Source organism: Perissodus microlepis, chromosome 10, assembly GCF_051167445.1.
Source record: "Perissodus microlepis isolate ML-2025 ecotype Zambia chromosome 10, ASM5116744v1, whole genome shotgun sequence".
NCBI classification, from domain to species: domain Eukaryota; kingdom Metazoa; phylum Chordata; class Actinopteri; order Cichliformes; family Cichlidae; genus Perissodus; species Perissodus microlepis.
The window spans coordinates 25,178,733-25,202,319 of NC_140470.1; the positions used below are offsets into that span (position 1 = coordinate 25,178,733).

Here is a 23,587-nt window from a genome sequence, read left to right on the forward strand (position 1 = left end):
CATTCACCTGCGGCACTGGTTCTGCTACGGTGTGGAGAGGACTGAATACAATCACCAGATGGAGTACAGCGAGCAGAGAAGGCCCAGAGTCTAGAGACCAGGTTTGTGTCAGACCAGAAGCCCTTCCCTCCCCCATCCAAAGCTCTTCACGACTCTCCGCAACCTCAGTCTGGAGAGGGTCCTCAGTCTATGGAAAACCTCCTGCATGGTGCCAGTTCCAAAGACAACGTACACAAAGGAACCGAATCACTTCAGACCCGTTGCCCTGACTTCATACCTAATGAAGACACCTGACGTAAGAGTCATGTTTTTTGATTTCTCCAGTGCCTTCAACACAATCCAGCCCGCAGTGCTAAGGGGGAAGCTGCAGGGAGTGCAAGTGGACCACCTGTTGTCCACATGGATTGGATTGTTAACTACCTTACTAGTAGACCCCAGTATGTGGGACTGCGTGTCTGAGGTGGTAGTCTGTTACACAGGGGTCCCACAAGGAACATACTTGCCCCTTTTCTCTTCACTGCGGACTTCGGTTATAACACAGACACTTGCCATCTCCAGAAGTTTTCAGACGACACCGCCATTGTGGGTCGGGTGTCAAAGGGAAACTAACTGGAATACAGAGAGTCATTAATGACGTTCTCAGCTGGTGTGAACAGAACCATCTTTGCATTAAGCCAGCAAGACAAAAGAGCTGGTGACTGACTCCAGCAAGAAGTCACCTCCTATTACACCAGTGAACATCCAGGGTTTGGACATTGAAACGGTGGGGGAGTACAAATACCTGGGTGCTCACCTCAATAACAAACTAGATTGCTCCATGAATACAAATGCTCTTTACAAAAAGGGTTTAAGTAGTCTTCACCTGCTACGGCGGCTGACATCCTTTGAGGTGAACAGGACTTCTAGGGACGTTTTACGACACTGTCGTGGCATCTGCCTTTTTTTTTTTATTATTATTATTAAATGCTGTGGTCTGTTGGAATGGCAGAGAGGGACTGGGGAAACTAAGCTAATATCCATCATGGACAACACCTCCCATCCCCTGCATGAGACTGTATGAGCAGCTCGTTCAGCAGTAAACCCACAGCGAAGGAAGGAGCGCTACCGCAGGTCATTCTTGCCAGCAGCTGTTAGACTAACAGTTTAACATGCTTACTCATCATCGGTTTAATTGACATGTTTTTAAATTGCTGCTACTCATTGCATCTTGTTTGTACACTGTATATTTCACCAGTATTCATACACCCCCCCGCCCCCCACACTTGTGTACATATGTGAACACTTATTTATGCATATGAATTTCAGTTGCTTATGTCTATGTTCCTCTTGCTATAAGAGCTATGTAACACCCAAATTTCTCATTCGTGGGATAATAAAGGTTTATTCTAACTGAAGGTGGCCCCGTTTGAAAATCTCTACAAAATTGATGGTTTGACACAATCACTCATCTCAATCTGAAGAGGTACTGCATGAATTGTATACAACTGATAAGGCTGTAGTGATTAAAGATATCTGTACAAACTGCCCTTCTTCCCTTTCAGGAGCAGCAAGACTTCTTGATATTTGACAGTCTCCTGATGGAGCATCTCCAGTATCAATCATAGCCTAACCCAAAGACACAAATAAGAAATCATCCGACTAAGTCGTGTAAACTTAAGTAGATTTCTATTGATACCTCCACCCCAATTAGACTCTGCTTTCTGATGTGAAGATGGGGTTTTTGTTTGCCTTCCACAGGTTTCATACTGGCCTATTTGTCTTAATTGCTTGTGTAAGGAGAAACTACTGAAGGGGGGGGGCACACACACACACACACACACACACACACACACACACACACACACTCCCTCTCTCTCTGCTGCCCTTATGGGTAGAGCCATTGTGGAACTGAGTGCAGCAGGTACTTTGATAGAAGAGATCTTCTAGTTCCAAATTACTTGATATTCTTTGAGAGATACGATTGACCAATTTGTCAGATTTTAGGTCAAGTCATTTGTAACAGTTTAAAGTCTCAACTTTTTGACACAACACCATCACTTACGGCTATGACTGGACACAAGCACTCCTGATACAACTGGTCAAATCAGATTTAGAATTTATCAGAGTGCCATCTGTTGTCAGAAAGTGACATTGCAGGTAACTGTCAGTATGGGACATTTAAGGTAGAGTAAAGGGACAAACCAATTTTGCTCATTATACAGGATGTCCTGCTAAAACAGAAGAGTTGACAACCTTCGAAACAGCCCAGCATGCCTCTCTTGCACCACCATTTCAGCATGAATAAACTGTCCAGATTTCTAGAAATGAGAGCTACTCCATCCACAGTAGGATGAATGCCATCTCTCCTAACAAGACTAGGTTCCCCAATCTAAAGGCCATGTCTTTTTAGACACCACTCAGACTGCAATATAAGAACATTCAACTAAACATGTCACTCCTGGTCTTATTTGGGAGGGGACCAAAAAAACAAACAAACAAAAAAAACAAAAACAAAAAAACAAACCACCATGAAAGTCCAACAGCGTTTGGCAATGTCACACTTACATTCAATATTAAATTTGGTGAATTCCAAATGACATAACCAGGTGTCATTACTGCAGCTACATGCAGTGCCTGCAATGCAGACAATGGCTACAGGTCACTATAAATTCAGGGTCATCTGTAGTCTGTCTTTATTTCAACAAACAGCACAATGGCACCACAGAACACATCTGTCAACCTCTGCAAGGCAACCAAAAGGAAGGCCAGGTCTGAACAGGCCTTCAGCAAAAGGACAAGGCTGTCAGAGTCTGTGACAAGCAGGGGAGTTGGCGAGGGGCCTTTGGACTACAAGGAGAATGATCCAACTTCATCCTCTGTGAACACTGGCAGAGGTATGCTTGAAATTTGAATCCCTCAAACCACATTGTGCTTAATTTAACACTCATTAAATACTTAATCTTAGACATTCCCTTATGTTAGAGTTTAGGTAACACTGGTACCGTATTACCATTGTCCTTTCTCACACGTTATGAAACCAAATTGGTTCTTGATTGTGTCCGTTCAGCTGAAACCAGATACATCCAGGAGCATCAACTTGGTGAAGGAGGATTTGGATCCGTGTTTGCTGGCTATCGTAAAGCAGACAATTTACCGGTAAGGATCGTTACATGCTTTTCATGAACAGAATGCAAACTATATCATCCTGAAGCGCTAACCAAAATCCTGTTTGTTTCTTGTAGGTGGCCATAAAACACATTCCAAAAAACAAGATTTTTCTGGGAAAACAAGGCAAGTGAGCAACACCAGTTACTACTACTCTGATTCATCACTGAAGTTTATTCATGAGTTAGCGTAAAGCTCATGTCTGTCTTTTGATTTGGTGGTGATACAGGCTGAGGATGGAAAGTGTATTTCAGTGGAGGTGGCCATATACATCACCCTGGGTCAACACAACTGAGTCAAATGTTAGTTCATTACCAGACCTCTGAGAACTTTAAGACATGCTGAGCAGGTCATTTTGCCATCAACTGTCTTGAATCAAGGTCACATCTAAAACCTGTAGAACACTGGCCCTTGAGGCCTGGAGTTCCCCCACCCCTGGTTTAGGACTACGTGTCCTCATCACTGGCACTCTGCCATCCTGTTTTCCCAGATGCTTAGGACAGTCTGCCAGGGACAGCTAATGGTGCTATGCCACCTTCAGCTGCACTGGCAAGCTACAGTTTTTCAAGGGTGCAAAACTGGGTCTCCAATCAAGTGATCCTGGCCTCCAGAGATCCAAATAGGCTACATGTATTACAAGTGATGAAAGATTTTTAATTTTGTGATTATTGTTTAGTTGTAGCTTCATTTAAAATAAGGAGAGCTTGTGAATTGGAACCACCACAGGAAAGGAAAGTGGAACCAGATGTGTAGAGGAATGCGGTGATATACATACTACCTCCTATGTTAACAGATAAGTTAACGGTCTCCCCCCTCTCTCACTCTCCTTTTAAGGAAATGTTTAAGTTTCTATACATACCAAGCTGCCTCCTGTTTCAGCAGATAAGCGAACAGTTTTTCTTCTATTATGGAAATGTTTTTGTATACTGAACATACCACTCCTACTTCCTTGAAAGCTCACTTGGAGTATAAATAAAGAATGCGCTGAGAGCCCTGGGCGTTTTCTGTCACATCTGTTGTGCGCACTTTGACAGCAGAGCAGATCGGACCGTGACCGCACATGCGCATGTAAAAATTAGATATCTGAGTGTGACTTCATTTACCTTTCTAATAATTTTCTCTTCACAACAAGTATCAGCATTTCTGAAGGAGGCTGAGGAGTAACTAAACATTGACACAAAAACAAGTTTGCTATGAGCTAAGCTAGTAAACCCCTAAAGACACATTAATACTATAATTAGCAGGTGAATTAACAATGTGCTTCGGATAAAGCATGTGAAGATTAAACTTTCTGATCGAGTCTTATTTCATAGTGTAAATTAGTTATGCAGATAAGCTACATAAAAACACCACTGCATTGTTACAGGAGCAAGAAATAAAGGAAGAGTGTGTTTAAGACTGCTGAAAACTTGTCTGTTGGCCATTGCTCAGGAAGGGGGGGGGGGAGACCCCTCCAGAGGCCAACTATCAATTTGTATTTTACTGTACGTTAATTTTATTAAGGATTAAGAAAGAAAAAAAAAATTCTTGCTCAGTTTTGTTTAACCCCATTTATAACCAGTCGGTTGAAAATGTTTGTTTTTAATTAAAAGTCATTGAAAAACACTCATCCTGCCTCCATCACTTGGCTCAAGTGCTAGGCAAAGTCTGAAAGAAAAGGGTACTTGCAGTTAAAAAAAAAAAAAAAAAAAAAAATTCTGGGTTTCCTATCAAAACCTGAAATTACAGGGTACTGATACCCTAGCCATGAGTTGTATTATGAAGGATTAAACCATATGCACAGATTTGCTGCAATCTTTGAAGAAAAACACTTTTAAAAAAAAAAAGAAGGGTGAGGAGCCCCAGCAAGGTGGCCATTATTTTGGAGCCCAATTACTGTACAGGACCTCTTTCAGTATATTGAAGTTATCAGAGTTTGCCAAAAGGAGGACCTGACTAAGGTAAGATGCTCGTGAGGCTTTAATCATATGTATTAAGCAGTCAAACAGTCAAGAGACAGACCTGAGCAGATCTTATGGGAAGCACTGAACCAGCTCCTGAGTGGAGGATAACACAAGTCCATTTCACTATAGATTCACTCCAAAACAAGATCAACCAGACCCTGCAGGAACCCAGCACCCAACCCTTCCTCCATCTTGGAAGTTCAAGAACAGAGCACAGTTGGCATAGCACATGAAGGATCGACTTTAAGGTTCTACTATCATCATCATCAGCTTGATTACAAACCGTGTCATCAGGACACCACAACACAGAGAGAACACCATCCCTACAGACAGAGCGTTCAGGGAAGCAGGGGATCATATCAAGAAGGCCCTGAGTAAACGTGGTCATCCCAGCTGGACATTTATCAAATCTGGGAAGGTGCTTCAAGCACCAGGCAATCCAGGAGAGAAGGACAACTGCTGCCCAAGCGAAAAACCCTTGTGATCCGTTGTGTCAGGAGTATCAGAACAGTTGAGACATTTTTTCTAAACACAATGTCTTTGTGCCTTTTAAACTCCAAAACACGCTGCGCCAAAAATTGGTCCACCCCAAGGATCAGGTCCCCCGGTACAAACAGTAATGTAGTGTACGCTGTTAAGTGCCAGGAGGATTGCCATGATCGGGGAAACCAAACAACCTCTGGCAAAGCAGATGGCACAAGACAGAAAAACGAACTCGTCAGGCCAAGACTCTGCAGTCTATTTAGACAGCAGCCACTGGACAATTCTTTCGATGAGGATGTACACATCCTGGACCAGAGGAATGCTAGTTTGAGCAGGGAGTCAATGAGGCCTCTTATGTGAAAAGGGAAAGACCATCTCTGAATCGAGGAGGGTGCCTAAGGGTACATCTGTCAACATCTTACAATGCTGTGATTGCAGCCATTTTAACTCTGAATGGTACTCATGGCCACTGATCAATGGTATTTGATCAATGTCGTGACAGTTTGCATGTTAATGATCAAGGAGTTGACCTCTCAGCCCATTGTTCATTTAGTGGGCTAGTTGTGTAAATGTACTGTTTATAAGGTTGGGGAAGCCTTCAGTCAGCTGAGACTAAAGGAGTCACTTAGATGAGTGAAGAAACATTTCTCTCACAGAGAACACCCGTCCAGATGAACAGAATCAACCTTTTGAGAGTCATAAGTGAACAAGTGGACTTGTATTGAATGCAAGCCTTTCCCTTCACCTATCCCTGCCAGCTGAGCTAGAGGCTCTTGTTTGACTTCCATAGGTTTCACACATTTTCAAACTTAACAAAAATAAATAATAACAATAATAAAAATAATAATAATTAAAAAAAAACCCACCTTAGTGGGCAAGTCTTTGGATCAGTGTTTTGATTTGCATGCATGCTTATAATTTGATTCTTTAGTTTAAAAAAAAAATAAATAAATAAAAATCGTAGGGATTATTAAAATATTCTAAAATAAGCAGTATCTCCATGTTTAATTCTGCAATAGTGTGTCAATTTGAATGTAATAACAATGGCCAATATGTCAACCAATTTATGAAATTTCTACCTTGCAAGCATGTTTTGCTAGTTTTTGTTTTAAATAGGAGCCTTAAGATTTTGATGAATTTGTTTATCAGGGTAAGTTGTCCCCATTGTCTCACACTTTAACTTCTTATTTTTTATATGCATTTATTTTTATATTTAATATCATTAATTTAGTTCAGTCTGTTACTGTTCTTATTGCAACTATCACCACATGATTAATAAAGTATTCTGTTCAAATGCAGGTTAAACAAAGCTAGCCTTGGAGAACAGCAGTGATCCATGATGTGCAATTTAATTAGAGCTCTCCCACTGACTGCTTACCAAGAAACTTACTAATCTCAACCCTAGTCTTCATGCAGTTACTTGCAGTGGGTATTTATGCACTGAAAACCACAAGAGTGAGAAAGGCAACTGTATAAACAGCAACCCCCTCGAGTCTAGGGATGTGCCCCCGAGACAACTGCTCTGACCACTTTCACTGCAACACTACCAAGAGTTTATGAATGAATCCCAAAGGAGAAACATTCCTTCATCCTACCAGGGAAAGCTCCAATTCCTGCCTGTGCACACCAGACAATCAATGCCATCATTGTGGTATTAAAATCACCAAGTCTTAAGTAAAGGGAAGAGACAGATTAGGTAGGGTTGCTTTTTTGCCTTCTACGATCAGCATTGTTTTTAGGAAATATAGAAGGACAGTGAGCAACAGAATTCTTATTAATTGCCCCTCATAATTTTAACAGCAGTGTTAGTTGAAACGGCACCAATATTTGTCACTTGGCAAGCTTAGAGGGTAAATGAACGTTTACCCTCAATTTTAATAGTCCAGAAATGTTTTAGAAAGATTTCCAAACGTCACTCCAAACAAGTATATTGCAGAAGGATTCGTAAGACTTGTCAACACACTGATGTTAAGTGAAAGCAAGAAATAGACATTTTAAGATTAGCTAACAGATTAGCTAACACTTAACTTCAGATCAAAGGGAGAAACTCTTCTTTCTAAATGCCTTTGTATGGACTCTGTTTGCATTTGTACTTTGGGAAATCATTAAAAAAGCTAGTCTGTGAAGCTAAGATACTGTTAAGCTATTATTACAATAGATGTTTAAGTCCTTAATTTTTTCTAGAAATAACATACAGAGACAGATAACCAAGAGTCATTAAAAACACTTAACTCTTCCTGGGTTCAGTATTCCCCCAAGGGTTAAAGCTTCAATGGACTCCCAAAACAGTGGAATCAGGATGCAACTAGAACACTTCTCCCAAAATTAAAAGTAAAATAGGCTGCAGCTTGCTTGGCTGAGTCACAAGCTACACTCACCAGCTTCCTCACTCCAGAACAATACATGCCTGTTCACTGAGCTCCTTTAAATACTTTCAGGCTCTCCCTCCCACAGGTGCAGTCACTTACCGTTCTACGATGCAGAATCTACATCATCGCCAACGCCCAATGAGCGATAACGCTGAGTTGCTTAGCAACAGAACCCATACAAAAAAGCGGAAGCGGACGTGCTACTTGTATCTGCGTTTACCTGGCAGGTCAAGCTTTTCGGATCTCTTGCTGACATTAGTTTTCCAGTTCAGTGTTTTCTTGTTACAGCTGTCCGTGTGATGGCTAAAATCGTGATGTGTGAGACGCTTGAGCTCTACAATATCCTCAATCAGTGCCGACGTGTGCCCAGACTCGCAGAGATCAACTACCTGTGTTTGATTGGTAAGAGAAAATCGGCCAGTACCAACATTTGTCTGGTTAGATAAGTCCTATCCTTAATTACTCTATGTGCTTGTCTATGGGTATGAGTGCTATAGCACATGCTTTTTGTTTCTTTAGGAGACTCATTCTCACAACTTTTTGTGCAGATCTGAAAATAGTAACAAAGTCTCACCTGTGCAAAAGATATTATACCCAATTTTGTGCTGGATGATTTTTATACTTTTATCAAAACCTTGCCCATTAGCGCAAATAACAAAACAAACCCGCAGGCTTGATTTAGAGTAAAACGTAAAAAGTGTTCAAACACAAACATGACACTTAATTTACTTGTAACTTTATACAATATTATATTTCGCAATATAATTTATTTTTTTTTATTTCGCCTGCTCCCTTTAGCAGGGGCGCCTCCAGTCTTTTTATAGTGGTGGCCATATGGGGGCCAACAAAAATATTGGGGTGGCACATTAAAAAATTGAATTTCCAGTTTCATTATGCTGTTGTCAAATATAGGCAAAATTACATATATCTAAAAAAAAAGGGAGAGAATGGAAAGAATTGATAATGATTGACAAATACAAAAGTTGATATCGCTAAAAATATGAAAACCAAATAAGATTGTGAGATTGATAATAATCTGTTTTAATTGATTGATTGATTGATTGATTGATTGATTAATTGATTGATAAACTTGATTCCGTTAGTTGTAACTTTGTTGAGTGTTGTATGTCTCTGTTCCAGATGCTAATGAAGCCAAAGATTACTACAGGAGTCACATCATAACTGCTAAAAATGCTAAAATGGTATGGCTATCATTGGGTCCACAGTTGACATGTGTCTGTGTGTGTGCGCAAAAACCCAGAGCTCAAAGTACAAATTTCTCCTGTACATTTAGTCAGGCTTTAACCTTTCCTCTAAACTTTTTGCACACGACTGTACCAAAACTTTCAAATGGACTTTTTCCAGGATTCAGAGGGGACATTCCTTCTTCCAGAGTTGGTGGAGGTTGAAAGTATGCAGCATGTGGTGGTCTACGACAACAACACAAGCTCTTTACAGGAGCAAGGTTAGAGTGGTATATAAGAGAGATTTCTTTAGAGCAAGTCCACTTTTATGCATTTTATTTGCATTGTTGTGCCAAAAGAAAACAACTGGTTTCCTGCAAACAAACAAAAATAAATAAATAAAAGCTGTATTTCAGCCTTAAAAGCAATGCTTATTGTTGCTCTCTCCCTGTGATTACAGGCAGAGCAACTTCATGTGCCCAAGTGTTCGCTAAGGCTAGCCTCAATCCAGTCAAGATATTGAGAGGAGGCTTTCAGAGATTCTCAGCTCAATACCCTTTTTTGAGGACTGAGAAAATCCTGAACACCATCATGGTAGAACTCTCCTAAAACACAAACATTCCTGCCATCATTTTTTTCTCCCTTTTTTTCATCAATTTAAGATTATGGGGGGGGGGGGGCTGTCTTATCTGGAGCCAGGTAAACAAATCTTCCATCAACATTCCATTAATTGCCAAATTACATATGTTGCAATATAAGGTAACATAAGGCCAGTGTTTAGCGGCTACAGGGCAGTTTCTTACTCGTATGTGTTCCCACATATCCAGCTAAAGTGAACTGATTCCAGTTTCTGCCTAATAAATATAAAATGTGTCAGGTAATTATTGCACTGCCACCTTGCATGCAATAAGTTTCCTGTTTGACACCTACTGGTTAACCTGGATGTTTACCCTTTTCCCAAAGTACTCCAGTTTCCTGTCATGGTCCAAAGACATGCATGTTATGTTATCCGGTGATTATAAATTGGCCTTCAGTGTGGATGGTACCATTGAGTATTTCTGTCACTCTGTTAGCCCCATAACAGCTGAGATAGGCTCCAGTCTAAGCAGTTTGGAGAATTGTTGTAATTGATTGTATATATCTGTGGGCTACCTCAGGAGCTGGAAAGCCTTAAGATTTACCCAGTGGAGATCTTAGCAGGACTGCTGTACATGGGTGATGAGAAGCAATCCATGGACTCCACTCTTCTCAAAGACCTGAAAATCGGTGCTATCGTCAGCATCTCAGAGAGTAACACTCTCGAGTAAGGCTGGGCTGGATATTGAGTATTAGAGAGAATAATTAACATATTGCTTTATAGATCTTATTTGTTGTTGTTTTTTACTCTTTTAAATTCCTTCAAATCAAGGTTCATGAAGGAGATCCATACCTTGCTTATCACCCCTGTGGTTGACTCAGTGCGGTCTGATTTATATTCAAGCTTTGAAAGGATCTGCAATTTTGTTAGTAAGTTGTTCCTTTGCTTTCATTAACAAGATGTTTAAAAATCTGAATTTTATAATTTAATTCATAGAAGTCAGAAACCAGTGAATTATAGGTGTCTGAATTTCTTCAGTTGGGCAAACTCTAGAAGGAGAACAGAAATAATTATATGAAATGCAGTTGGCTGTCTTAGTTCAGGTAAAAATTTCAAGATCTCAAACTAAAAAACTGATTGCATATTACTCAAATTCTGAATTATTTTGTTATTAATATGTAAAAATACAACAGCTTCAAGACTGTCCATCTGAAAGAAATGCATCATGTATCATGAATCCAGAAGTCATAGCTTTAACTTAAAATCACAGAGTGTAACGTTAACTTACTGAATGTATTTTAAAAAGAAAATTATTATTTGAGGCAATGTGTATTATGCAATGCAATCCATCCACCACAAATTGTAATGAGTGATTTCAGATTTTTCTAATTTCTGTTTTTTGTTGCAATAAATGTAGTAAGTGTTGCACAGAACAGGTGTTGCAGAGGACTTTCTTGTTATCTCCTGCTTTCAGGTTCCCACATCAACATGGGCTCTCGTGTCCTGATAGTTTCCAGGCAAGGCAGAAGCCGCGCCAGCGCAGTGGCCATTGCATTTCTCATCCATTACCTCAAATACACACTAAAGGCAAGTTTGTTTCGTTCAGTTTAGTGGCAGTGTGTGCACAAAGTGTGGCTCTTGTGTCCTCAAATGGCAAGAAAAATAATATATTTTCCAAAATGGCACCAAGAAAGAACTGATCCTAGTTATAGAAAGTACAGTAAATACAGTGCATAATGATGTTGGTTTAACTTTTTCAGGAGGCCTGGACGCATATGCTCAAATGTAAACCCATCATGAGGCCAAACACAGGTTTTCTGCAGCAGTTGTCCAACTGGGAGCTTCACACTTTGGGAACAACAACGACTGATTTTGTCTCAATCACATTTTTAACAAAAGAAGAATGTTTTTAGTCATCTGAACTCTGGATTCTGTATATGTGGCCCATGTAACATTTAAAATATCTGATATACCTACATTGACTGCATGTAAGTCTGTAACTTTACAGGACCTTGGTTTTTAATCCATCCATCCATTCTCTTCCGCTTATCTGCAGGGAGGTCGTGGGTGCAGCAGACTAAGCAGAGAGGCCCAGACCTCCCTCTCCCTGGCCAGCTTGTCTAGGGGAACACAAAAGCGTTCCTAGGGCACCCAAGAGGTATAATCTCTCCCGCATGTCATGGGTCTGCCCCAGGGCTCAGAAGGAATCCTTGTCAGATGCCCAAACCACCTCAACTGCAATACACAGGCAGCAAGCGGAGGGGATACTAAGATACCCATCCCAGTCCACCACCTCTCATCAAAGCAAACTCCAGACTGGAACAGAGTCAAGACCCTCTCCAGGAGACTGGTTCCAGAGACCAAGCTGTGCGTTGAGGTCAACCCGAATATATCTAGCCAGTACCTCTCAACTTCACGCACTAGCTCAGCCTCCTTCACCACTGGAGAGGTGACATTCCATATCCCAATTGCTCGGTAGCCCGGTGATTGTTCTGTCAGGGTCTCCGCCCCTGCACACACTGCACCCTACCACCATAGCGCCTCCTGTGGGTGGTGTCCCCTCTTTGGGCTGTGCCCCCACACTATCACCACTACCATTACCACCGGGGCTGGCTCCAGGGCAGGGCCCCAGTAACCCTGTAACTCTATCCTGGGCAGGGTGAACTCTTCCCTAGATTTCACAGTCACAGGGGTTTTTCAATCGCTCTTTGTCTGGTCACTCACCCAGGACCAATTTGCCATGGTAAACCCTACCAGGGGGCAAAAGCCCCCTGACAACATAGCCCCTGGGATCCCTTGGACACAAAAACCCCTCTACCAAAATAAGGCAGCAATTCACGGAGGGGACAAGGGAATTGTATTTTAATTAAGATACAAATTAGGTTCATTCAGTATTAGTTCATTTAATATTGGATTGAACTGTTTAAATAAATACACTGAGATTTATTGGAAATGTTGAAAGTATTGAAATGTCCAGTGACTTTAAGTGGAAATTTGATCCAAAGCAATGAAATCTCCAAACATTCCCTTTCATCACAAAATTTAGGGTGTAATTTAATGGATCAATTTCAAGTAAATTAATTTCTTTCCTTTTAAAACTGCTCATTTAAACAGTTCAGAAATGGTTAATAAAACTGTATTTAAATAAACTTTTCTAAATAATGAATTTCTCCATTCATTACTGCCTTAAATGCAAACAAATAACCTTTTCACCATTTTTATGGATTTTTAAGGTTAAAAAGCAAGGATTTCAATTTCAGTGTTGATATAGTTTTACAATACACAAGGATAAAAAAACAACATCTTTTTTTGTTTTGTTTTTTGCTATTTTTTTGTATTTTGCAGAATTTAAAGGACCTGGTTTGTATTGACAAAGGTTTTGTTGATTTAGGTTCTTAAATGGCCCTGCCAGAGGCGCTTACATTATTGACGGTAACACTTTCCCCTATTTGCACAGTTGCACAACGTCACCTCTAAAAATACAGGCCAAGTGGTGTGCAATTTATAACCCTGGATTTTATCTTTCTGGTGAGAGAGTGCCTTCTCTGTAAAATCCCAACTGAGTAGTAACATATATCCTAATTATCTGTGTTTCTGTAGTTTCTAGCATGGCTAGGATTAGATGACAGTTTAGGGTAATGTGGCAAACCCGGCTTATTAGCTTGGTTAGTTTGGATGGATAAAAAGCTGTTGTATTGCCTGAAAGATTTAACTCAGGGCACTATTTCCTGATGTAACAAAGCGGCTCTAAAGATGCTAGAGCTGATTGGCTGATAGGGGAAACCGAAATGCCAGCCTGACATCTGATTGGGGTAACTAGTTACAAGCCTATGATTAACCGGATGGGACATTAAAAAAAATAAAAAATAAAAGCATACATTTTTAATCCTTGAAATTAAATAGTACTGTTGTTAGTGTAAAGTGGTTTTGGAGTGAACACAGTAATATATTTGGACTTTATAGGATTACTGCTATCTATACTATTTGGAAAAAAAGATATATATGAAATTATTCTGTAAGCCACCATTCGAATACATTATGTTCATAACAGAGCAGCAATGAAATAAGTAAATGAAATTGCAAATGAAGTTAAATTAAATTAAAACAAATTCATGTTAAAATAATAGACTTACAAATAATGGTGGTTTAAGCCAAAATCAGACAAACGCACAGACACACACACACTATAATTACTGTGTTTACATAATGTGTGTCCTTCTACCTTCTGTTTTTATTTATTTATTTATTATTTTTTATTTTTTATTTATTTATTGGGGGGGGGGGTGTTTTTTTATTTTATTTTTTTATTTTGGACCATCGGTGTCAGTAACAAAAACTCATTGAAAGTACCCCATAAATCACTTAGTCATTGGAAACTAAAACATAAATTAATAAAATATTAAACCGCAATTAGTTACATCACATTTGTAATTATGTTTAACTAATGCAAATTTACGTATTTTATTATCCATCCGTTTTGAACAGGGAAAGTTAAAAAACATCGAGACCTTTATTGTGAAGGTTCTTGCAGGAAGTAGCGCCTGTTTATCTGTTAAGCTTTAATTCTGTTGGGTGGTACAACTGTTGCTCACTCGAGTGTGATTATTGACCAACTCCGCGAGGTTTCCTGATGCCAGAGGGAAAAATGTTGTTCAGTCCAGGTGGTTTATCTGAGTGCTTACGCGAATGGGAGGATTTAGAGAAGGACTACCAACAGATTCAGGTATTTTAAGTAAATGGTGTGTCCACCCCTGGTTACCCCTGCCCGGGTAAGCTAACGGCCGGGGGTAGGTGGGGGAAACGCACAGGCTACAGAATGAGGGGTTCGCCTTCAGCAGCTCAAGATAACTGTCTTGTGACAGCCAAGAGATGCAGAAAATGTCATTGAAACTTAAGCTTAATTCCTGCGAGGACAACAGCCTCTTTTTTTTCCTCCACCGTGACAGCTGTCACACTGTTAAAGGAAGAACCTCGGGGCTATGGGTGTTGGTTTGTTGTTATCGTTGAGAGCTTAGATCCGTTACAGTGCACATATATTGATATAGGCCTGGTTAGTTGTCGTTTATAGGTGTGGTGTTAATATATAACTAAATGGCAGGCACTGAAATGCGTATGTCACTTGTCAAAGGAAGTGTTCAGGTCCTAAACCAGCATCAAGGTAAGAAAAACTACATTTAAAAACACAGTTGTTGGAGCAATATACTGAATGTGAATTTTGGTGTAACTGGAAATTTTACATTTTAAAAAGGCGAGCATTTTAACAGCAAGACAATGATGCAAACACATAAAATAGATTTTATATATTCAGTGTGTCTTTGCTAAGATTAATACATTGAGACTGAGTTTTTTGAGTAGGTCTGTTTATGCTAGTAAATGTAGCACAATACACAAATATTTTTGTAGGTAACTTGTCTTACCATGTCAATTTACACATCATATTAGAGCAGCTGTGGCTTGGGTGGTACAGTGGGTTGTCTACTAACTGGAAAGTTGTTGGATCAATTCCTTTCAAAGTATCCTTGAGTGGGATACTGAATGCCAGATTGCCCTCTATCAATATGTGTGTGTGAATAGTAAAATGCAAAGTAGTAACTGCTGTCTGCAGTTATAAATTCTGTGTAAAATTGCATCACTTTCCGTCATATACAAGAGGGCACAACCATTTCTCTGTCTCTTGTGCAATTCTGATTGCTCAGTTCTGGGAATTTGCCACAATATGAAGCCAAGGGGGTAAAAATTTATTCCTGTGCCCAACTTTTACAGAATCGGTTTACAGAAAAAATTGGCAGTTAAAAGTGTCTCAAACTTGTACAAACTGTGATAACCAGTCACATGTTTTCTGGAAAGCAACATACTTATGTCTGATTATACCTACCTCAAATATATAGTTAAATAATTAAGGTACAATAACTTATTTAAATGCTTTGGAAGCTAGACAGATTTTCTCATGTAATCATTTAAAATATCTATGAAATGCCAAGAATCCATTAACAATAAATCCATGATTATTACATGATAACCCATTTAGCAGCCTGTATTGCAACCATTAAAGAAAAACATGCAACAGCATCAGAGTCTTTGGTTAATTGTTAATTGCCCCTTGGGGATAAATAAAGTCTTTCTGATTCTGATTGTGATTGGTTAAAGCTTTGGTTGGTTTTTATCTTTTTGTGCCCTTCCTACCTCGCAGATTTCATCATAATTAAAACTTTTGCATTACACCATACATATTTATATTATCCTCTGGATTTTTTTTTCTTTTTAACCCCAGGACACCCATCGTCTATATAAACAGAAACTTGAGGACGTGACCAAACTGCAAGACAGCTGCTCAAACGCTATCGCACGTCAGAGGAAGAAACTGAAAGAGCTCACTGTGTCCCTAGAAGAGTAAGTATTGATCAGAAATGAGACAAGATAACTTGAAATATGTGTGTGTGATGTTTTTTTTAAAAGCATTTGTGTCATCAGCTCATTCAGGATACAGAAGCCCAGATTGTTGCTGGGACAAAAAATGAATTGGGTACGAATTTATTCTGGCTTTTTAGTAGCTGGTTGTTTTCAGGGACTTTTTTTCCACTTTCTCCAATATTACCAGACATGCTTTTTAAAGAGTAACTGCAGCTTTTTATGTTTAGTTTTGCAGTTCAGTATTAATTGACATTTAAAGAAGCTTTGTTTCTTTTTAAAAAACTTCAGCTGGGTGTTGGAAGACTTTGTGCTCTACAAAAAAACATGAACTTAGTATGACAGATATGGTCAGTGGGAGTATAAATGCAAAAAAAATGTGAGGACTTTAAAAGTCAAGTGAGAGTTATATTTGAATGTACTTCACGTAATACTTTCTTCAGATACTAAGGGTTCATAATTCAGACTTTTTAAGTTCATGGATATATCATTGTTTGATTTGACACTCTCATAACATGGAGAGTGTTACTATTAAAGCTGGGATAGGTAGTCATTTTTGACATCACTGAGCAAAAAATTGATAATCTTTCAGCATATTAAAATCATGTGTTTTAAGGAGGAAATTTGACTCCTGCACCTCCACTGAGTTCTCAAAATCTAGCCTGCAATAGGAGGATCTGACCAATTGCAGGCATTTTCCGAAGGAAGGCATTATTATGGATTATAACTGCCACAACAGAATCACAACCTACCTCGTCCACAAACTGGATCTAAAATCAAAAGTGACTCTGTGAACATCTCCTTACATGCATGAAACTTAACAATTGTCCTAACAAATCTTTTTTTCCATTAGATGCAAATCAAATTCTTCAACAGCCAAATTAAGTCCAGAGGAGGAGGATGCCATCGCAGAAATCGAGGACTCCATCAAAGACAGAGCACATACTTTCTTTGAGATGGAAGCATTTCTCCCCAAGAGGAATGGGTATGATTCTAAATGAGAATGATAAATAGCTACAATTTTTTTTGGCCAAATGGAAGTAAACAAGGAAAATGTTTAAAGTAGAGATGGCACGATACCACTTGTTTATGTCCGATACCGATATCATAAATTTGGATATCTGCCGATACCGATATGAATCCGATATAGTGCGTTTTTTAATCAATAAAACTGTTTTTTTAATATCTTGCTGCATTTTGTATAAGTTCATATTCAAGTTTAAATAAACAACACTAAAGCTATTCTGTTATTCCTGTATGCAAAAAATACACTGCACCCAAAATATTTCATAGTTCAGCAATACTGATCAATCTAATGAACTTAAACCTACTCCATCCTTCCTATTCTGGTATTTTAAAGAGTACTTAGCAGAAATATTAAGCAACCTAACTAATAGGGTTGCAAACTCCCAGCAAAAAGAAATAGGGAACCACCCTCCACCTCATGATGTTTAATCGACGTAATCAACTTTAATTTGATGCAGTGTGAGGAAAAAAAAATGCACAGAAATAAATAATTTTTCAAGAATAATTAAATAGATTCAACATCTTTCTTCAACAGAATTGCAGACTGCACAGATGGTATCTTCCCAAAGGAAAAAGTAGTATAGCTTACTAGGGTATATTAGACTTAACAGTTACTATATACAGTAATGGACTTCTATACATTTTACATGAGATTAAAACTTTGGGTGTAAGATTCAGATAATTATTTATTAAAAGCTAGACATTTTAAATGAGAATAAGAAAGAAAAGTATGTCTTTGTGCCCCCTTTTCCCTGTTCATGCCCTTTCGGCCCCCCTGGCTAAACTTTGCTAGATCCGCCCCTGCACAGTTACCAGCCATCAGCTACGTAGAAAAAGATCCTGGTGTAGAAAGTAATATTAAATAAATTCTAACAACAGCTTATCAAGCTTAAACGTGCTGCTGTTGTTTAGCCGTTGGTTTCCTCTTTCTGGCGCAAAGTGGGCCAAAAACAAAGAAGAGAGACGGACTCGCGACAGAAAAGCCCATCAGCTGATCATTAAGCAGTTTCATGATTGAAGTAGCAACAGGAGAGGGAGAGAGAAGAGGCAGTTGCTCCTTATATCGGTTGTTAAGCTTAATGTGGGAATGCTTTACAAACATTCAGAGATGAACTTACACACTTGCTTTACTTCTCTCTGGGATAACTTCCTCGGAGATGAAATGCCGGTTTGGCAGCGAGGCTACAAATACACACAGCCGCTCTATCACGTGAGCATACTGCTCTGACGTGCTACGGTTATGGGCCGAGTTACACCGTGTCACAAGTTTTGTGAGGTGCTTTTTTGATATTTAATGGATCAGATTACATTTTTTTTATTTTTCTCCAATATCCGATCCAGTAATTTACGTCAGTATTGGACCGATACGTAATATCGGATCGGTCCATCTCTAGTTTAAAGTGGATGAGTTTTGCGTTTTAAAAATAAAACATATTTATATAAGATTTGAGGACATTTTGGATAACTAATGCCTTTTCCTGTTTAGGTTATATCTCAATCTTGTTTTAGGAAATGTCAATGTAACACTCCTCAACAAACAGTCAAAGTAAGTCCCGTACAAGGGTCATTTTTTTTCTTCTTTCAAACCTAAAAATGCCTCTTAAAGTGCGGCCACATGAGCACCACAATAATAATCATTTCTATTCTTTCATGAAACAGATTTGCCTACAAAGACGAATATGAGAAGTTCAAACTGGTCCTCACTGTCATCCTCTTTGTATTCTCTTTTACGTGTCGCTTTTTGTTAAGCTACAGGTATGATTTCCCACACCTTATTATTGTTTTGTTTCTTTTGAGTTGGTTTTCATGAAACTTGTGGATGATGTTGTCAGCTCGCTCATTATTGGCAAATGTTTGTAGCAGCAAGTAGTAAATGTTGAATTATCTGCAAATCTACTACAGGTCCCATGTTAATGTATAAAGGAAGATAATCATCATCATGTTTGTTGTTTTTAGAGTCCTAGACGCCCTGTTCAACTTCCTGTTGGTGTGGTACTACTGCACTCTCACCATCCGGGAGAGTATCCTCATCAGCAACGGCTCTAGGTCTGTGACCATTTTATTTTTGTTTTTGTTTTAATGATAATAGGAGATTATATGCAAAGGCTTTGTAATAAAGCAGGGCACTGTGGACTACAGAAAGCCTTATTCTTAAGCCTTCCTGTAACTACTGTATGTGACCAGTTATAATGACTATTATATATATTTTTTTGGTTTATCTTATTTATGAGATGTTATTTTCTTGTTGGTATCCCGTCTGTAATCCTTCAATCTTCCAAATTGTTTCAGGATCAAAGGCTGGTGGGTTTTCCATCACTATGTGTCAACCTTCTTGTCTGGAGTCATGCTCACTTGGTGAGTGATGTTTTTGCACTTTTATCACAGTTTTAAAATTATTCAATAATACGATAACTGTTTGCATCCATGCTATCGAAATCCTTTCCGTTTTAAATGACATACATATTATGTGGGTGTGCTTTGTTTTTATGTCCTTGTTGACAGGCCTGAAGGTGCACTCTACCAGATGTTTAGGAACCAGTTTCTAAGTTACTGCTTATACCAAAGTAAGAGACTGCCCCTGTTTCATTGACATGCTTGCAGTATGAGTTGTCCCGTGATGATTTTGGCTTGCAAACTCTTAAAATGAAGCTGAGCCTACCTAGCAGAACTGCATATTTCAATTTAAGGATTCATTCAGGCCTAAATTATCCAATAATTTACAACTAATGCAAACAAAAACTGAAAAAAAAAGAAAAGCATAGAAAGCATATTTTTCCCATAGTCATTTAAATATCTTGTGGGGACTCGATTCTCATCATGGGAAGCATCATAAAAGTGCATAAAAGCTGTATCTGTCTCTGTGTTAGTATAGAGACCGAAACATTAGATCAGGCACCTGGAATGTGGAAATGAATGCACTTTAATAAAGAATTTTGTACAGTTAGGGTTCTATATGCACAAGCCTCAATCAGGAAAGCTATATGAATGTACTCATTCTGATGTGTTTCCTGCATGCATGTCATTCTTACACATGGTTAAAATGTGTAAACTGTTGATAATATTCAAAGTAAGCCAGTCTGTTTGTGGTTTGTCCTCGTCTCACTTGTGTCACTGATATCTTGCCCAACAATGAAGTCATACCTACACTTCTCTTTCTTTTAGGTTTCATTCAGTTCCTCCAGTACTACTACCAAAGTGGCTGTTTGTACAGACTCAGAGCACTGGGAGAGAGACATAATATGGACCTTACAGTGGGTGAGTACACCAGCTTGTTATTTATATTCATAAATGACTTTGAAATAACGCAAGCCGAAGAGGAAGGTGGTACAGAACGAGATAAAGCATGATATTTGTTTGGCTGATCTTGGCATCTGACTTCAGGGTGTTACAGGTGGTACATTTGGTAATTTGCTAATAAATTTACTGAATGATAAAGGTATGTCTGAGGCAATGGAAACAGTTGAGATTACATTTTAGCATTAGCACCAGGTTGGTTATGCTGCCTGACTAAAAAATTTAAGCCAGAAACTGAAGTTCCCGGACTGGCCACTTGAGGCAGGCTTCAAAAGCAAGTTTTCACAAAAAAAAAAAAACCCTTTATTCTTTATGGATTAGTGCCTTTTATCTGATAAATAAGGAGTTTTGCTTCAGTTTAGGCGAGTGAAATTCTCTATGTTTACATTTATTTTTGCATTGTAGTGTTTAACTTTTTATCAATGCAGTTTACTTGCTTTAACAGATAACTTATCAGGGTACCCTCACATAAAAAGACAGTCATCTCTGGATCCTAAAAACGCTAAATGGCCTGTATTTGTATAGCGCTTTTACTAGTCCCCCCAAAGCGCTTTACACACCCAGTCATCCACCCATTCACACACACATTCACACACTGGTGGAGGCAAGCTACAGTTGTAGCCACAGCTGCCCTGGGGCAGACTGACAGAAGCGAGGCTGCCATATCGTGCCATCGGCCCTTCTGGCCAACACCAGTAGGCGGTAGGTGGAGTGTCTTGCCCAAGGACACAACGACCGAGACTGTCCGAGCCGGGGCTCGAACCGGCAACCTTCCGATTACCAGGCGAACTCCCAACTTTTGAGCCATGATCGATAGCTTTAAGACTTCACATTGTAGAGTCCAGAAACCAAGGGGTGATTTGATTGGCATGTTGGCAGCTGGTTTATAGTTAGACTTGTTCAAATGTAAAATGTTTAACTTGGCACAAACAACATTATGATCCCTGTACTACCATGTTTGTACATGATATGTATTTTTAAATCCCAGTGTCTCATTTACATATTAACATCTTATTTTATGTCAGCTGTGTACTATGTCTATATTCCTCCTACACACATGCATCGTCTCAGCGTCTCTCTTATACGAGTGCCTCTCTTCTCTCCCCTCTTTGTGTTCAGAAGGTTTCCAGTCCTGGATGTGGAGAGGCTTGACCTTCCTCCTGCCCTTTTTGTTCTTTTATCATGTAAGTGGCTCTTTTCTGTAATACTGTGAACTCTTTACTAGATTTTTCTTTTTTTTAAACACTAGATACTAAATTAGAAAATTCTTGCAGGAACGTGTTTTAGGACATTTTTGACTGTTAACTATTTGTTCTGTTACAGTTTTGGCAGCTTTACAACAGCATAACACTCTTCAGGATGTTTCAGCTCCCAGAATGTAAAGAGTGGCAGGTTTGTACACCAGAGCTTTCACAAGTTTGTTTTTTTTAATTTATTTATTTTATAAATGAGGTCATTAAGCAAAAATTACAGATATTTTAGTGAACACATCCTCATAAAAGGCATACATTTTCTGTATTTAGAATTATTTGTGTGCATTATTTTTGTTTATCTTGCTGCGGTCTAGGTTTTCATGTGTGGCTGCTCTTACTTGGTCCTCTTCATGGGAAACGTCTTCACCACGCTGGCAGTGGTTTACCAGAAATACATGAACAACCAGGACAAGTCTAAAAACGTGTAAGACAGTAATCCTTAATGAGATGGCTTCTCCAATTCTCCAAAACCCCGTCCTATATATGGAGCGGTAAATTCATATAATTACAATCACTTTAATGTTTTCTTAGGAGGAGCACATGGTCTCTATTATTGTCCACGTGTTTACATATACTGCTTCTTCTATTAATTTGCATCTGATTTGAAGTCCCTTTCATTTCATATTTCTCCAAATGTTGGTCAGACCACCATGTTAAAGTATTGTCACAATGACTTACTTAAAAAGAAGTAATCAGATACTTTGTTGGTCTTAATAAGTTACACTGTGAGATCGTTGGGGCAGAATTATCTGTCTCTCTTGGTTAAACAGCTTGTTATTTACATTGTATTTATTTAGGAAGCTCTAAAGTTTCTCAATCCTGAGCCACTTTGTATCTTAGCCTTAGAGAAAGTGCATTGCTGAATAAAAAACACTCCACCATCCTCCACGTGTTTTGGGTTTTAGTACTATGCAGGGCTCATAACACACAGTGAAATATTAACTCTTTATTATGCTGCACTATTGTCTCTGTGTACATACGTGCCTCTAACGTGTCTTAGGTACAATTTCATCCTGTAGTTCTGTTTCTGACATGTACTTTTAAACATTTTAATGTTTTTAATTTAACATTTTAATTGTAACAAGTTTGAAGGTTTTATCACTTAAGTTAGGTGTGTTTTTTTTCCTCGAATGATTTATATGACAGTGTTAAGTCACTTAACAAACAAAGAATTAAAGTGATCAAGTGCAAAATTTTCAGAAAGCTTGGAGAACTATTGCTCACAAACACTTAAAGAATAAAACCGTCTGGCTCCTGGAAGCAAAAAACGAAGGATGGTTCAAGACTGTTGCAAATTTCTGTATGCTATAAAGCAAAAGGAAGCTCTCTTACCTGAAAATTGAAACAGATTGCACATTTTAATACGGTGACAGCAATGGTAATGTTAAAGTGTACAGCTGTTGTTTGAGAAGTTTTGTTTGGTACTGCAATACCTAAACTGGCCACAAGATGGAAGCACTGAATTACACTAACTGATGGTGAACACACTGGACCCAGCTGCAAAAAGACTGCATACATTATTTTATTTTATTTTTTATTTTTATCTTCTTCTTTTTTTAAATTTTGGACAACACACCCATCTTTTGAGGTGTGATCTTTCTGTGCCTTCTGGGGCTGAACTGTTGTTTAGGTGCTGTCAACACAGGCACATTGTTCAGAATCATTGCTTTAGGTGCAACACTGGACTCAGAGATAAAGAGTAATGTCGACAGTAGACTGAGGACTCTTTTCATCATTAGTCTGGCTTCTTTAATGCTAGTCACATGAAGATCATCCCTGATAATGCTCCTTTTCAGGTAAAGGTCATGCTGTGAGTTCACCTGTGGTGAACTCTGACGATTTGATCTAGATTTGGATCTTATCCTTGATTTTGAAAATGGAAAAATGGAGTGGTTTAATAAAAAAA

The 23,587-nt window shown here is 38.9% G+C and overlaps 2 protein-coding genes across 2 annotated transcripts; both read left to right on the forward strand.

Annotated features, from left to right (window-relative positions):
* Positions 1–8,100: 8,100 nt before the first annotated feature.
* Positions 8,101–12,853, forward strand: styxl1 (serine/threonine/tyrosine interacting-like 1). Its single transcript, XM_084940820.1, has 8 exons — positions 8,101–8,341; positions 9,080–9,141; positions 9,305–9,404; positions 9,584–9,717; positions 10,281–10,426; positions 10,532–10,629; positions 11,175–11,287; positions 11,461–12,853. Exons 1-8 carry the CDS (start codon positions 8,239–8,241, stop codon positions 11,611–11,613), a joined length of 909 nt encoding a protein of 302 aa, XP_084796946.1. The 5' UTR covers positions 8,101–8,238; the 3' UTR covers positions 11,614–12,853.
* A 1,371-nt stretch (positions 12,854–14,224) lies between these two features.
* tmem120aa (transmembrane protein 120Aa) lies at positions 14,225–22,564 on the forward strand. The gene is made up of 12 exons (XM_084940821.1): positions 14,225–14,423; positions 15,972–16,090; positions 16,962–17,093; positions 18,621–18,680; positions 18,794–18,889; positions 19,091–19,180; positions 19,424–19,489; positions 19,637–19,698; positions 20,297–20,389; positions 21,548–21,612; positions 21,752–21,820; positions 21,996–22,564. Exons 1-12 carry the CDS (start codon positions 14,331–14,333, stop codon positions 22,107–22,109), a joined length of 1,059 nt encoding a protein of 352 aa, XP_084796947.1. The 5' UTR covers positions 14,225–14,330; the 3' UTR covers positions 22,110–22,564.
* The last annotated feature ends 1,023 nt before the right edge of the window (positions 22,565–23,587 follow it).

Coding starts and splice junctions, on each gene's coding strand:
- tmem120aa (XM_084940821.1), top strand. CDS start 14,331: ATGCCAGAGGGAAAAATGTTGTTCAGTCCAGGTGGTTTATCTGAGTGC. Junction 14,424..15,971: donor AGGACTACCAACAGATTCAG/GTATTTTAAGTA, acceptor TTTTAACCCCAG/GACACCCATCGTCTATATAA. Junction 17,094..18,620: donor TTTCTCCCCAAGAGGAATGG/GTATGATTCTAA, acceptor TTTCCTGTTTAG/GTTATATCTCAATCTTGTTT.
- styxl1 (XM_084940820.1), top strand. CDS start 8,239: ATGGCTAAAATCGTGATGTGTGAGACGCTTGAGCTCTACAATATCCTC. Junction 9,718..10,280: donor AAATCCTGAACACCATCATG/GTAGAACTCTCC, acceptor GGGCTACCTCAG/GAGCTGGAAAGCCTTAAGAT. Junction 10,427..10,531: donor TCAGAGAGTAACACTCTCGA/GTAAGGCTGGGC, acceptor CTTCAAATCAAG/GTTCATGAAGGAGATCCATA.